General features: G+C 40.3%; 1 protein-coding gene across 3 annotated transcripts in view; it reads right to left on the reverse strand.

Annotated features, from left to right (window-relative positions):
- Positions 1–14762, reverse strand: part of CHST15 (carbohydrate sulfotransferase 15) — a 46188-nt gene that overhangs the window by 16055 nt on the left and 15371 nt on the right. The window contains exons 1-3 of one of the 3 annotated variants that reach the window (XM_021526368.2): positions 12074–12495; positions 2666–3729; positions 1595–1934 (exon numbers count right to left, since the gene is read on the reverse strand). In XM_021526368.2, the coding sequence (XP_021382043.1) occupies positions 1595–1934; positions 2666–3208 (883 nt within the window). In that variant the 5' untranslated portion in view covers positions 3209–3729; positions 12074–12495. Of the gene's footprint in view, positions 1–1594; positions 1935–2665; positions 3730–11743; positions 11864–12073; positions 12496–14762 lie in introns of those variants that run through there. The other 2 variants (XM_021526367.2, XM_021526366.2) reach the window with 2 other exon arrangements.

Here is a 14762-nt window from a genome sequence, read left to right on the forward strand (position 1 = left end):
AAAGGTTCTTCTGGGATCCAGGGCACAGGGAAACAAGATGGAAATGACAAGACCACATGGAGGAGAAATGAAGAATTTGAAGTAGCACTGCCAGTGTCCCAGTGCCTGAGAAAGTGTTCTTTCTTGCCTTTAGCCACAGAAATTCAGTATTTTCCCATTCCAAGGAAGCTTAGAAAAGCACCAAAAGAAAGTAGTGATCAAAGTCTTCATCTACACTCCAGCGCCAGTTTTTTTCTGTTCCAAAGTCTGTGTCTGTTGCCATAAAGCAAGAACAAATGAGAAACAGAAATTAAGAAGTCACTAAAATAAACAGAATCTTCCTGTTGGAAACAATAAAATCACTGAAATTTCCTTGATCTTTGATACCAAAGTCATACAAAGTGAGGGCATGCCAGCACTTAGCTATGCCCAAGAAGAGGAAAATCCAGTGTCTGGGTGGAATACAAAAGGCACAACACTCATGCACATGTAAAGGGGAGCAGTTAGGAAATTCAGATGAGTCTTCTGCAGCTCATCTCTAACCACAAGACAGACCTTGCTCAGCATCCAGAGAGAGATAAGAAGGAGAAAAACACTTCAGATGGATGAAATTCTGTGCTCAGCCCCACTGCCTCAAGACACCCTTTGGAGGTGCAATCATGAGGGGTGGATGCCTTTTGGTCCAGTTGGCCACAACCCCAGCTAGTCAAGTCTGCCTTCACAGATGGAAATAATGATATCATCCAGAAAAAGGATCAAAAATATGTGCAGGGTCCTAAGTGAGAGAGAGATTCCTCATGCAGAGCAGCTCTACTGATCAGTGTTGCCCAGAGCTGTGGCACTAACAAAGCTCCTGCCACAATTGTATTTATTGAACCATAAGGACTGAAATTTTAAATGGCGACCCATCATTTATTGATGTAAGAAAGCCTTTACAGAATTTTGCAGTACAAAAGTATCACTGCTGCTCTTCAACTCCCTCATGACAGCCTAACAGTTTCTCTTCTTGCCTTTATAAATTCATAAGGTCAGTCTTATGCACTGTTTTTGTTTTCCCTTTGATTTTCCAAACCGCTGCAAATAAACCAAATGAAAAGTGCATTTTCTCAAGAGGCTTTACCCAAAACACCATTGAACACCAGCAGGTTGAGCATCCACCACCTGGATTTCTCAAAACCACCAACTTCAGTGGTTTCTTTTCGCCCTGTTCTTTTACAAGTTTTAAAGTTCTTTTAAAAGTTTGCTATGTCTTCTGATGTTTACATATTTCTACTGGAGCTCTCAAACACTGTTTATGCAAATAATGATTGTTTTCCATTCTTCTTTGTGAGAAGAGAGAATTAATAGATTGTTGGTTTAACCAGTGTGGTTGGAGAGGTGGCAATTTCATCCTCCAATCCACTGTCACTTTTGGAATTATATATACTGCAAAGTCAGAAATAAAAGTTACTTCCTTTTGCTCTTTTGATCTTAGTGTGAATGCGTAAGTTATTTCGTGTTATCGTGTGACAGTTTTTAGGCAAGCCAATACAGAACAAATGTACAAACTTCATCCCAATTACTTACAAAATTTTAAGGGGGCACAGCTTGCCTAGCAAAGGACATTTTGACTCACCAAAGCGTTTCCTGGTCCACCAGTGGGGCTCCTTGATGGCCGAGAAGCGAACGTCGGGGTGCAGCCGGAGGCGGTCGTACAGGTCCGTGGTGCCACACTTGGGCTGCCCGATGATGTAGAAGTGTGGCAGGCAGCGCAGGCGGTAGTGCTTGTCCTTGTAGTGGTACAAGTGGTTCCAAAATACCTTCCTGAGGTAATCAAAAATGATCCGAAAGCGCTTGGAGTAGAGTGCGTAGGAGTTGGTGGCGTAGGGATCCGTGGTTGTGTTCCCGCGGTACTCTTCGTACCAACAAGGGTTCTTGCTGTTTGGAAGGAATTTGTTAGGAATTACCGAAAACATCTGCAACATAAAGAACAACAATTTCAGTCAAGGCAACAAGCAATCGACTTCTCTTACTTAGCACTTTTCTTACTTAGCTCAGTGAGAGAACAGAAACATTACCTGGATACTTCTACCTACAAAGCTGACCCCATTTATTCCTTCTTATGGCACCATAACCAAACCCTGTGCAACCCACTGGGCTGGGAGACAAGTATTTAGAAATCCTTTTATTTTAAGGCCTCAATAATCACCTCAAATCCTCTGCAATCCCAGGAACTGATTTTTAAAGTCAGACATCTAATCCTCAAATCAAATTACCTTCCAGTTTTTAACTCTGAAATACAAGGTTTGCAATGATTTTCAAGAGGACACCCTAGCAAGCAGTTATTAGAAAGGCTCTTTTCTTATTTATCATTTCAGGTGACAGGTAAATGTAAGTCACAATGATTTTTGCATGAGAGAAGGTAAAAGTTCAGTGACATTGTACAGCTACCAGAAGACTGTCTGATTTTTTGCTTCAGGTGTCAAGACCATTTATAGAACCCATCCATCCTGCCCGTGACTCAGAGGGATGTGATCTACAATATCAACTTCTCAGCTGCTGTGAATCAGGAGACTCTAGATGGTGTAAATCACTGCATGAACATCCAAAGAATTGCACTTTTTTATATCTAGGCAAAAGATTGATCCAAAACCCTTGAAATAAGGATGTAAAAAGCAGTTTAAGACACACCTCAATTCATACTTACATGTGGCTCTTGCTTCCTCAGCTCTTCTAAATCAGGGCGCTGCCTCGTTATAAACTCTATCTTTGAAGTAATGGTGTCAATAATTAATTTAATGCTTGGATAATCCTTTACATATGAAATATTCATTTTTGAAGGCTGGTAATAGTCTTTCATGTCACTAAGGCTTTCATTGTCCATTAAGCTGGGATTGCTAGCAAAAGCTCCGTAATGGAAGGGAGATGGGATCAGCAGCAGGCCGTGCTTGGCTCCAGTCAGTATGTAGGATACCATCACCAGAGTCATTATGATCAACCCAAACATCAAACTGCAGAGCTTCCCCTTCCTCAGGCAGAAAAACCCATTCCAGCTCTCACAGTGGTCAGTCCTCACTTCCAGCACCGCGAGCCACTTCATCTGCTTGCTGTCGGTGTACAAAGGGATTTTATTTTCTCCTCTGCACACAGGACACTTCTGGTTATTGTGATCAGGTCCACGGCATCTGAAACACTGTCTGTGCAAGTCATTTGGTAATAAATGTATGCAGCAATTAATGCAATACCTCATATTACTACCGTTACACTCCTACATTAATGAGCCAAGCACAGCCATTAAAAAGTTTCTGAAGCACGAGTCATCTTCTGCAAGTCTGAAATTATTTCGTTCCTGGAGTGGTTCTACAACTACTCAGCAATGCAAAAGGACAGCTTCAAAACAGAATAAAAAGTGACATGTGTCACAGAAAGAAAAAGAAGCCCCAACCACCACCAAGACACAAAAATAAATGTACTCTGTATGTGGTTCCCAAGAATTTGGCTCAGTAAGAGGAATGTGGCGAAGTAAGGATCAGCTATAAAACTGGCTCAAGTTTTTCCCATTGAACAAAATGAGAAGGAAAAAAAATTGTTACGTAGTGTGAAAATATGCAAAAAATAAAAATAACTCATTTTCCTCTGCTTTATGCTGGAATAGGCAAATATGGGTAGAAGTTTCCAGGTTCCCTTAAAACAAGCAGGTTCCAAATTGCACTGCTGCTGTTGGAAGCTTCATCTTCCCAGAGGTGGTTCCAAAGAGATGCATTGTCCAACCTAGAGAAACAAACCCAGATATTTATACACAGCCAGGCATCAAATCCACATCAGCCACAGCCACAGCAAAGCACAACCTACCACCAGTCATTTCAGATGCCTATTTGAAAGATGCCTGTCGTTTGCCAAGTCTGTTAATTACAGCACTCAGATATTAAACCCAGGGAACATTTGGCTCCAGGTTCATAGTGAGCTGCCCCTGATTTTCCATCACCCATCTGCTCACATCAGTGACTGGTTGCTACTACAGGTAACTCTACACGACTCACTAACCCACCCAGCAGATCTTAATCTGCTCTTGAAATATGGGAGCATTTCTGGACAGTATCCAGTGACACAGGTTTAAATAATTATACTCTTATCTGCTCCTGAGGACCATAAATGAACAGTCCTGAAGTGGGGTAGGACCCTCTTTGAGGCAGGGATAAAGTAGCAGTCTCCTTTCAAACATGGGAGATAAAAAGCTAAACAAAAAAAAAAAAAAAAAAAAAAAAAAAAAAAAAATCAAAAGCCATCAGTAAAACATTCAGCAAAGTGAAGGGATTAAAAAACAGACACAAGGAAAAGGCTAATGACAGAATCTCAGGTTTCTGGACAAAATGATGGGTCCTCTTATTACTCACCAAATCAGAGAAGTATAATCATTACTATTATGAGTCCCACAATTTGACTGTTTTGCCTTTAGCTCTATCAACACCTATTTTTAATGCAGCAGCACTGCTATAATTCTAGATAATAACTCCTGGTTCATTCCTACAAAAGTGTCCTGATCAAATGGGACAGTCAGTTCAGATCCCACATTTATCATCATCCTGCTGGCTGCATTTTTGTATGAGACAAAGTGCTTTTGTAGAAATTATTTGTATTCTGATGTTTCTCCCACTGAACACTGTCACATATTGGAGGATTTCTGCAATCAGAGCAAGCAGACTGTGTCTCAAAGACTCAAAAATAATTAGATAAATATTGAACAAAAGTATTTGCAAAATAATTTCCTTCCACACCAAAAAAGTTCATTTCTTTAATGAGTTTATTCTCTGAGCCAGATGAGGCAGACAGAAATCACAGCATAATCATTACTGACTATATTTAAACCAAAGAGAAAGAATCAGTGCAAGACTTCTCAGAGACCAGTCTTGAAAACTTCTCCAAAGGAGCAAAGCTGTGATGACTTTGACAGGAGTTTGAACAACTAGAGATATTAAATCAGATTCATATGGGTCATTTTAAACCTAGAAAGTTTATAATTTCTTATGTGTAAAATATCCCCCCAGTAAACATCCAAAAGAAAAAGAGGAACTACGGAAAGGAGCCAAGGTTGGCAAGACCTTGATGGTTGTCCAAACACCACCAATGGTGGTGAGAAGGACAAGAAAGGGAAGTTTTGACAAGAAGTGAGAAGTTTCCACTTCCCAAATAAATATTTCAGGCAGAAATAAGACCCTGATCAAACATTTTCAAAGAGGAAGCAAAGGGGGCCAGAGACAGAGGCAGTGTCAGGGCAGATTCAGGCAGCATCTACATCCAATGGAGGAAGTCATGAAAACAGAAACAGCTAAGAAAAAACAAAAAAAAAAACAACTGCAAAAAGGAGAGGATGGAGATGAGGGCCTTTGTCACAAAAGATAAAAGAGGAAGGTGAAAAAAGCCCCTCTGAAAAAAGAAGCATGAAGAGGCTACAGGTTAAAGCAAGAAAATATCTAAAAACCCCAACCTACAGCATCTTTTCAATTACATTTATCATGTTCTACACATTGATTTTTATGTAACCCTTCTGCCCTGAACTCCTCTTCTTTGACATCCACCTCAGTACCCTCTCAGACCTCTGCTCTCCAGCTCCTTGCTGTTTATTTTCATAGACCAATTTCTATGCACTGGCTATTTAAAATAAAGAAATATTCCAATTTATCTTCCAGTCCTCTTCTAACAGGGATCTGCAACCTGCTCAGTGACACTGACTGAACAGATTTATCTGAGATGGCCTTATGGGATCAATTCCAGGCATGTGTATTTGACATCAATTCTCAAATTTTTAAAAAGAGCAATCAGAAATACATTAATTAATGCAGACCACAGGGCCTTAGAAAAACCACATAACCTTCTCTGTCCTATGTCCATTTGCGTGTTAAAAAATTGGACTGGAATTTATTGAACCCTTCACAGCTGCAGACACTTCTCACAAAAATCTGGTACAAATATTACAAAGCCAAGGAAAAACCATGTTAACTACATCTTTGGCAGGTGAAGAAAATGGTTTATCAGGAAGCTGATACAAGGGAGAAAAAAATAGAAACATGTTTAGGCTACAGTAAAACTGAGATATTAATCACACCAGTCATGAGGGGAAATTTAAAGTTCCACCAGCAACCATAACTCTGCCAGCTCATGCACAAGCACTGCATCAAGCTCCTTAATTAGCTGATCAGTTTGATGACCTATCACAGGACAATGACAGATCACTCAGCTAATAGAATAGAGACATTGATCTCTTTTTTTTTAATAACTGCTACTTGCCAACACACCATTTTACACAATTTTCCAGTGGCACGTTCATGAAATAAAAAAAAACTGAATTGTAACAAACACATAAAAGGATCTGATTTCTTAGTGCCACTCCTTTCTCTTTCCCAAGCAGTTTTTGACAGTTCATTCCCTAAGAATTTAGCATGGCATGAAGGATGCTCACCAGAAGAGCAGCATCTTCCCCCAGCCCTCATTTCCCTCCTTCACCCTATGAAATCAAGACATCCACAGTGCCCTGCTTTTGTTCCTTCCATCCAACATTCCCAGCAGCAACAACCACAGCCACCAGCACACGTCACCTCTTTGTATTCCACTCCTGAGAGCAGAAAGATGTGGATTGCAGGCAGAGGGAAGGTTATGAGGCTTGAGCTGGCAATAAACCATGTGTGTCTCCTTATATTTTAGCTGCAAAGCTGCTGGCTGTTCACTGGCAGAAAATTACTCTCTTTACACAACAAGCAGTGTCTTTGTATATTGAATAATGTAGCATGTAATTTCCCCTTGTTGGAGGGAAGGGTGAATTATTTATGATCACGTCTATACTGCATTTGTCTGCTGTACATTAATGCGTGCCAGCCCTAACCACAGAGCAGAAATCAACAGCAACCTTTGCAAGCTCCTTGGCCAAAAGCAGCCCTCCTCATAAAAACCAGGATCTTTGGAAATAGCCTGAGAAGGAAATATGGATATACAAGATGACACACAGCAGAATAGGGGGGAAAAATGGAAAAGCTCTCCTAGATTTCAATTTATTCCCACTGAAGCCAAGGGGACTTCGTTCCAAACTCAAGCAGGCTCAAGATAACAAAGGTATTTATATGTAACAGAACTTAATAGCAAACAGGTGAGACTTTTAATGGCAGTTTCCCTGAGCAATTCCTGCATTCCATGAGAGGAGGGGCTGCTGGGGGCTCAGGATGCAGGAGAGGAGGCTGGTGGGTACCACTGGGCAGGCACCACGAAAGAAAACAGCAAAAGCAAACCACAAAGCCTCACACCAAAGCACTCAAAATACAGCACCCACCAGGCCCTACTCATCTCATACACAGGGTGAAAAGAGACATTCCTCCCAAAAGATAAAAGATTTTTCATCATCCACACGGGTTTTGTTAACTGTATAGAAAACATCCGAAATTCTGTATTATTCCTATTAAATAAACATTTCCTAAATTTCCTCCCCTTTCTTTTTAAGGATTGTAAGAGAAGACTGTAACCAAAATGGTTCCAGAATCTCAGAATCATGGAATTATTGAGATTGGAAAAGCTCTCCAAGATCATCAAGGCCAAGCATTAATTAAGCACTACCAAAGCCACAACTGCCTCATGTCCCCAAGTGTCACACTGACACAGCTCTCAAATCCCTCCAGTGATGGTGACTTCACCACTGCCCTGGGCAGTTCCAGTGTTCAGCAACACTTCTGATGAAGAAATTTTCCCTAATATCCAACCTGAACCTCCACTGCTGCAACTTGAGGCCATTTCCTCTTGTCCTAATGCTTGTCCCTTGGGAGAAGAGACCGACAGACTTTAAAAAGCAATTACTTTCATATGCTCAGTCACGTAGCTGAAATTGTCCTCCTCTGTGAATAAGATAAAACAGATTGAACAGATTTTACACATATGTAAAATGTGTGACCTGTTTTCCAGGTCACCAGCTCCTTAATATTTAATATGCTTTATTTTCTTTCAAAACTCTTTAAAATAAAGATAAATCAAGCTTTTACTGGTGCTCTTCAGGTTACATTTTTCCGTAGCCTCATTACTTCTAATCACAGTCAGCTTCTCCTCCCACCACATGAAAAGGTGGCTGTTAACCTCTTATAAACGCATTTCAGGTACACCAGGAAGACATTTCTCATCCTGGGGTATAAATGCTTCCCTGAATTTATGTCAGTGAAGCTACAGCACTTTGTTTCCTCCCTTCACACACTATAATTGAAGATTTCAGGTGAATCAGTCCTGACGGGCAGCTCACAACCTAAACTATGGATGTCTAATGCAAGTGAGAAAATAATCCACAGCTCTCAGATTAGATAGGATGAAGCCTACTTAAAAAGCTATAGATTCTTAAAAAGGTACAGATAAAATAAAGGATAAACACTTCTATCAAAAAAAAAAAAAAAAAAAAAACCAAACAAAAGAATAGGCAAAAGATAATACTGCTGAATCATCTGGCCAGGAACATCACATTACTCCTAATTTAATATATCTAATGCCATTCTTAGAGCTATGTTATTCTATCCATAGTCTCCTAATTGTTTCCACTAATCTGGACAAATATTCCTTCTGCCTAAGTGCCTTCCCTGCCAAATCAGGAAGGTTTGTTGAAATCAAGTTCTCAGTTTGCACTGCTGATGTTTTTCAAAATCTCAGAGCAAAGCTGATCCCACGCCCTCCTGAACACTCCAGAAATGAACTTCCCTGTGGAAATGTTTCCCTCTGAAAATCTCCTGTGAAGACAAGGCTGTCATTAGTTAGAGATGCAGCTCTGGAAGTGAAAGGCTGCCCACAGTCCTACCACGATCAACTTTCCATGACTCACATCAAGAGGAATGGAAACATGAAAGGGCAAAGTGAGGCTGGTGGAGTGAAATCCTCGTAACATTTTCATATGGAAAGAAAAAAAACAACAATATTTAGTAGCAGTGCAGCATAGCCATGTAATTCCTCTTCCATTCCTCCATCACTCAGTACAACACTGTCCATGTACAACAGCAATTCTTCAGTCCAGGCAGAATAAATTTATCACCTCTGGACACAAAAAACCTGAAAACCTTACAATTAGAGATATTTTTTAGCTATCAAGCTTACTAGAAATGGTTAGGCAGCACACAAACAAGCTGAAGTATTTGTACAAGGGTGGTGGAGTATTTGTCCAGCAGGAGAAAGTTCATCCTGTGAGTGGGCAGGCTGTACCATTTCAATAAAAAATAGCCCAGTAGAAGGAATAAAATCTAAGCTAAATTAAAAAATAAAGAACATTATGTAAGGAAAAGAGTGAAATAATCATAGATTTTTCTCTCTCCTGCTTATTGGACACATTTGGCTCCTCGAGTTTACATTTTTGGAAATAAACTTTGCCTGAACTCACATCTATTTACCTCAGAGAAATCAGAAAGATGCCAGAAAGATGATATGTCAATAAAAAGAAGATCATGAATCACTGAGCTCTGCAAACTTCTGGCAAACAAAAAAGGAAAAAAACCCCAAACCAAAACAACAAAAACAAGCAAAAAGCAATTCCAGTGATTTAGAAAAGCCACAGGACTCATTACAAAGCTCAGCAACCTCCTGCAGACTGAAGTTATGTAAAGCTCTTTCATTTACTTAAATCCCCTAATTTTGAAAGAATCATCAATAAATACAACCCCCAAGACGCTGTATGGAACCATGGAACCATTTTGAAGGCAATCAAATGGAAAACAGGCACATCCTCAAAGCAAGAGCAGGTGGCCACAGATCATGGTTACACACTCAACCTGTTGAACAACTGCTGAGCACTTGTTCAAGTCTAAAATTTTCTTTAAAGAATGCATTTCATGGCCTTTTAAAGCCAAAGAAAACCTCCTGAATCACCACTGAATCAGCAATCCCACCTAAAAAACAACCGTGGTTTCTTCCATAACCCAGCTGGTTCCTTTCTCAGAATCTAATCCAAACACAATCTGCTCCTTCCTCATCCATACATGTCCAAATAAAATGCGAGAATAGAACAAAATTCCTTGCTCCACTTGCAAAAAAAAAATCAGCAAACTCCCCTAAAATCAGCATAACAGTAGTCATTTCAATCACATAAGGATGACTTCTATTATTTGGGCTGCGATGCTCAGGAAATAGTTACTGAGCTTGAATCACCACACAGTTAGGGCACAAACACTGCCTGAATAAACAGATCCTTGGAAGCAAGGAAAAAAGAGTGGGGATTGGGAAAGGGAGCTCCCTGACCTGGATCAGTGGCAGCAGGGTCATGTCCTTCCCCAGAAATGCTTTATTGCACCTAAAGTCTTGTGCAAGTTCCTGGAAATTATCAAGGTCCAATTCCTTGCACTCCTAAAATGCCACAGCCAGATGTTCTGATGTGTTGTTGTTTGGTCTGCCTCAAGAATGTGAAAATAAAAAACCTCAGTATTACCCATTTTTAAATTAAAGCATTTTTCAGCAGGAAAGAAACCAACCCACCAATTATATTTAATGACTTCACTGCTCATTCTATTCTATTCTATTCTATTCTATTCTATTCTATTCTATTCCTATTTCTATTTCTATTTCTATTCTATCTGATTTAAATCAGTCTAAATCAAAAATCTTACTTTTTGGGCTACTTGCAGGATAAAAATTGCAGGCAGGAAAATCAAACAGAACCAAAAATTAGCCATTTCTCCACAAATACAGGTCCAAAAACCCTGGAAGGAAAAAAGCAGCACCAGCAGCCACCCAGCCTGTGGCAGCACCTGCCTGGAGCTCCTGTGTCAGGGCAGAGCTCCCATCAATGTATTTAAATCCTCCCTCTGTACAAACATGGAGCAGAGTGCTGTTTCCATGCATTTCTGAGGATGTTTGGAGCAGAATTTTGCCTGCAGTGCACACTGGCTTCTCAACTCCTGATCAAAACTTGCTGCCTACGATGTGCAACAGCTCCAGCAATTCATCTTTTCCCTTCCCTTCGTTCCTATTCATCTCACATAGTGCCTTGCTCCAGAATCACTGACAGGTTTATATTGAATATGAAAGAGCTGCACACTGTGCAAAAAAACTGTGTCTTTACATAAATTACTCCAATGCACTTCTTCTCGCAAAAAGCCACTTTAATCCCCTTTCAGAAATCATTCTGCGTGGTTGAAGTTTAGTATCTTTATTTTCAATCCTCACAGTAACTGTGAGCAACTTCCAAATGAAACCCCACATGGTCCTGGGGTCCTTCCATGGAACCAAGGATAAACCAATGCACCCATCCTGTGGGGCTCACAGATTCCTTTCCCAAAAATCTGGAGCCAGATTAGAAAGTTCTGACATTCAGAATACAACCAGAAATTGCATCTATTTAACAAAAACCAGCCAGTCCCTCATTAAAATGATCGATCCACCAAGAGCCAGATTAAAGTACTGATGCCATTGGGAGTTAACTTTTACCACTTCCTAAGAAAAAGTGCACCTACTTAAATGTCCAGAGAGACACCAATGCCAAAATTAAATAAAAACAGATGTAGAAGGTCAAACAATTCATGCAATGATTTCATATCCGTGAGAATTGTTCAGTCTAAATTTGGTCTATGTACTTTCTTTTGTTATATGGGGGAAAAAAATAGGCTAAGAGCTCCCTGGGAAGGCATGGGGATCACCTGAAATACAACTTCAGGTGCAGAAAGTGAATGTGATAAGGCTGGTCTTGCCATAAATGTTTGCATTGCATTTTTAATAAGACCAAGCAGCTGCTGAAATTTCATTTCCAACACTGCACCTCACGATAATTTACAATAATAGAAATTCTTACCTGCCTGCTCTTTCAAGGAATACATCCCACTCTCATCCCACAAATCAGCCAAATTCCTGTTCTGAGTGCGAGTGCAACAGGGAACCACAGAGCACGAAGGCTGAATCTGTTATGAAGCTCTTTCACTGCAGTTATTTTTATCAAACAAACTGAAGAGGTTTGGGGGTTGGCAAGAGGGAAAAAAATATCATCTCTAAATACAGCTCTCATACGCCCTGCAGTCAGGCTGTAATCAGAAATAAATAAGTGTTTATCTTCAGCAAACACCCAAGGCAAAGAATCAGTCTGGTGTTAGAGCTGGCGTCTCAGCCCCAGCTGTTTTGTAGTTACCTGTTTCTTCCTGTGAATCCTGTTTAATGTCAGGCTCCCAAAGCTGCTTCATTCACTCTCTGGAAAGATATTGCTGCAATTTACTCCAACAGCTCTTCTGGAGCAGCTTCCTCCATAGAAACACGAGGCTTTCCCTGGATGCAGAGCCCAGTTAGGTGAGCACAGCACTGTGATTCCATCACCCTACCTCAACACCAGAAAAAGCTGTGGATTCCCCATCCCTGGAAGTGTTCAGGGCCAGGTTGGATGGGGCTTGGAGCAACCTGGGATAGTGGAATCACTGCACTGTGCAAAAGAAAATAAACCTTCACAGTCGGTGTGGCAGCTGACTCTTACCCAAGGGAGAGGAGGAGAGCTGGTGCAGCACAGTTGGATTTGCAGGAAGGGATCTGTCAGTGCTGAAGGGTTATTTTAAGCCCAGCTCTTTGTCTCTTGCATTGATTACTGGTCCAGAACCAGCACGTGGGGGAAAAATGTTCTGAGAGTATTTCCAAAGTCCTGCCAAGCCTTTTCAGCCTTGACATGCTGCAAAATAGTGGGTATAACTCACAGTTATGAGTTACTCTGATTGCCATCTTGTTCCTTTTACTCATTTGATTTTCCTTGGTTTTCCTTGATTTTAGCAGCTGCTACCTCAGGTTGATTTAAAGCGAGGAACATATTCCATCCACCATCTGATCTCTAATACTTTCTACCACTTTGCAAGGGGTATGCAGCTCAAATTGCTAAATCCTGTGGCTTGTGAGAGATCAGCTGCTAATTTAAGGCTGCTTTTGAGGGATGAATAACATTGTCTGGAATAAATAGAATTTGCATCACTTAATGCCTCCGGTGGCTGTTTATCTTATGCTGTGGTAAAATGGTTTTGCATGCAATAATGCGACCAAATGGTATCTACTGGAATTCATCTGATACACCTTCACACTTCATATACAAGCAGTTTTTCTGAAAGGGGACCCTTTCTATGTGAGGTTTAACTTTGCTTTAAACACAATACAGTTATGGCAATTCTAGAGCAACGTAAATGCTCGCAGCTGCTCATTTGATTTTTAGTGGCTGAGAAGGGATTTTCCTCCACCCCCAAGCCGAATTTTCTCCATAAACTTTACTATCTTAACAGAGTCATCTGAATTCTTTTTGTTGTGACTCATATATGGTGCCTTCTCTGTGAGACATGTATTGAAATGGATGGAAAAACATATCTCATCTGTACATAAGTACCATGTAAGTGCTTTTTCATGAATAGGGCATTTCATCTTTCATCTAGTGCTGAGTGGGTGAAAGGAAACATACACAGCTGCATCCTGAAAAGACAAACTCAGCATTAGAGTCTGTCATTAAAGTTTCTTGTAAATTCAAACAAAAATTACTCAACTCAAACTATTCATTGATGCCAAATCACAACTGGGGCTTTGTTTCAGCACTTTAAAAGAACCCAACTCTGTTCCAAGCTTAGTAGTAACTTTTCTAAATGTTCAACAACTTTAATTCTTTAAGCAATGACACATTAGATAAACCTCAGTCCATTAACCAAGAAACCACTTTGTTCATTACAAAGTGCAGCAGAGTCAGAGTCCAAAGTGGAAAACCCAAGAAAGCTCAAAGTGTTCTCAAGAAATTTCTAATTAGTTATCTCTAAAATATCACCAGATAAAATTCTTGCAGGTAACTGCTGGCTACACCTAATTAAGCAAACCCTTTTTGATATAATATCATTATACTGCTTCTAACATCCTAAAAAAGTGTTTATTCTGCAGAAGTCAAGCAACATTTACTTCCAAAGACTCCTACCACTATTCCTAAGTGTTTCATCAAAGGCTCCAGCACTCACTCCTCTGTAGTCTGTGCTTTTTAACTACACAAAAGTGTAATACATGTTTATTAAACATTTTTTAAGATCCCATCATTCTGAAGATGTTTCTGCAGCTCTGCATCCCAGGCTTTGAGGTGTGTGTGGTTGGCAGAGCACACACTTGGTGTGGAAGCTGAAGTCATTTGATAATGGATTAAACTCTCATGATTGTCCTCTCCTATCTCTACATCATCACATCTAAAGAACAAGATTTCTATCACAAGCTTCAAAGGAGTTCAAATATCTTAACTTCCATGAGTGGAGGAGAGAGGATGTGCTGCACTCTGTCACCAGCCTCTCAGAAATATCCCAGCTCTTGGTGCTGTTCTCATAACAGGGCAAAACCCAGCCCAGGAATTTTGCAACTGCACAAAGCCCCCAGTTTACAACAGTCATAACAAAAGGGAAAAAATTCCATGCTACCCATGGAACCCAGTGAGTAAATATTGTAATATCCAGGACAATAACAAGAAAATCTGATCCTCAGCCACTGAACCGTTGACTCCATTGACTTGACTCTCAATTCCTGCAGGTTTCTCCCGTGTCTGGCTTCTCTGTGCTTGTTTTCCACTTGGAAAGAACACAACCACAAATACCTTTTCATGCCTTACACTGCACTTAGCTGGCCTCCAGATTGTAAACAAACAAGAAAAAAATCTGAGAATGTTCTTTACTCAATCTCCACGAAAAGAAACCAAGGGGAAAAAGAAATTAGAAAAGCAAACCAAAACCCCAACTCTGCATAATGATGAATGTACCAAGAGAAATTTGGCATGCATTCTGTCACACCATGCCTCTTCTGCAACATTTTCTGCAATATAAAGACAACATTTAGCT

Source organism: Lonchura striata, chromosome 7 (genome assembly GCF_046129695.1).
Source record: "Lonchura striata isolate bLonStr1 chromosome 7, bLonStr1.mat, whole genome shotgun sequence".
Classification (NCBI taxonomy): domain Eukaryota; kingdom Metazoa; phylum Chordata; class Aves; order Passeriformes; family Estrildidae; genus Lonchura; species Lonchura striata.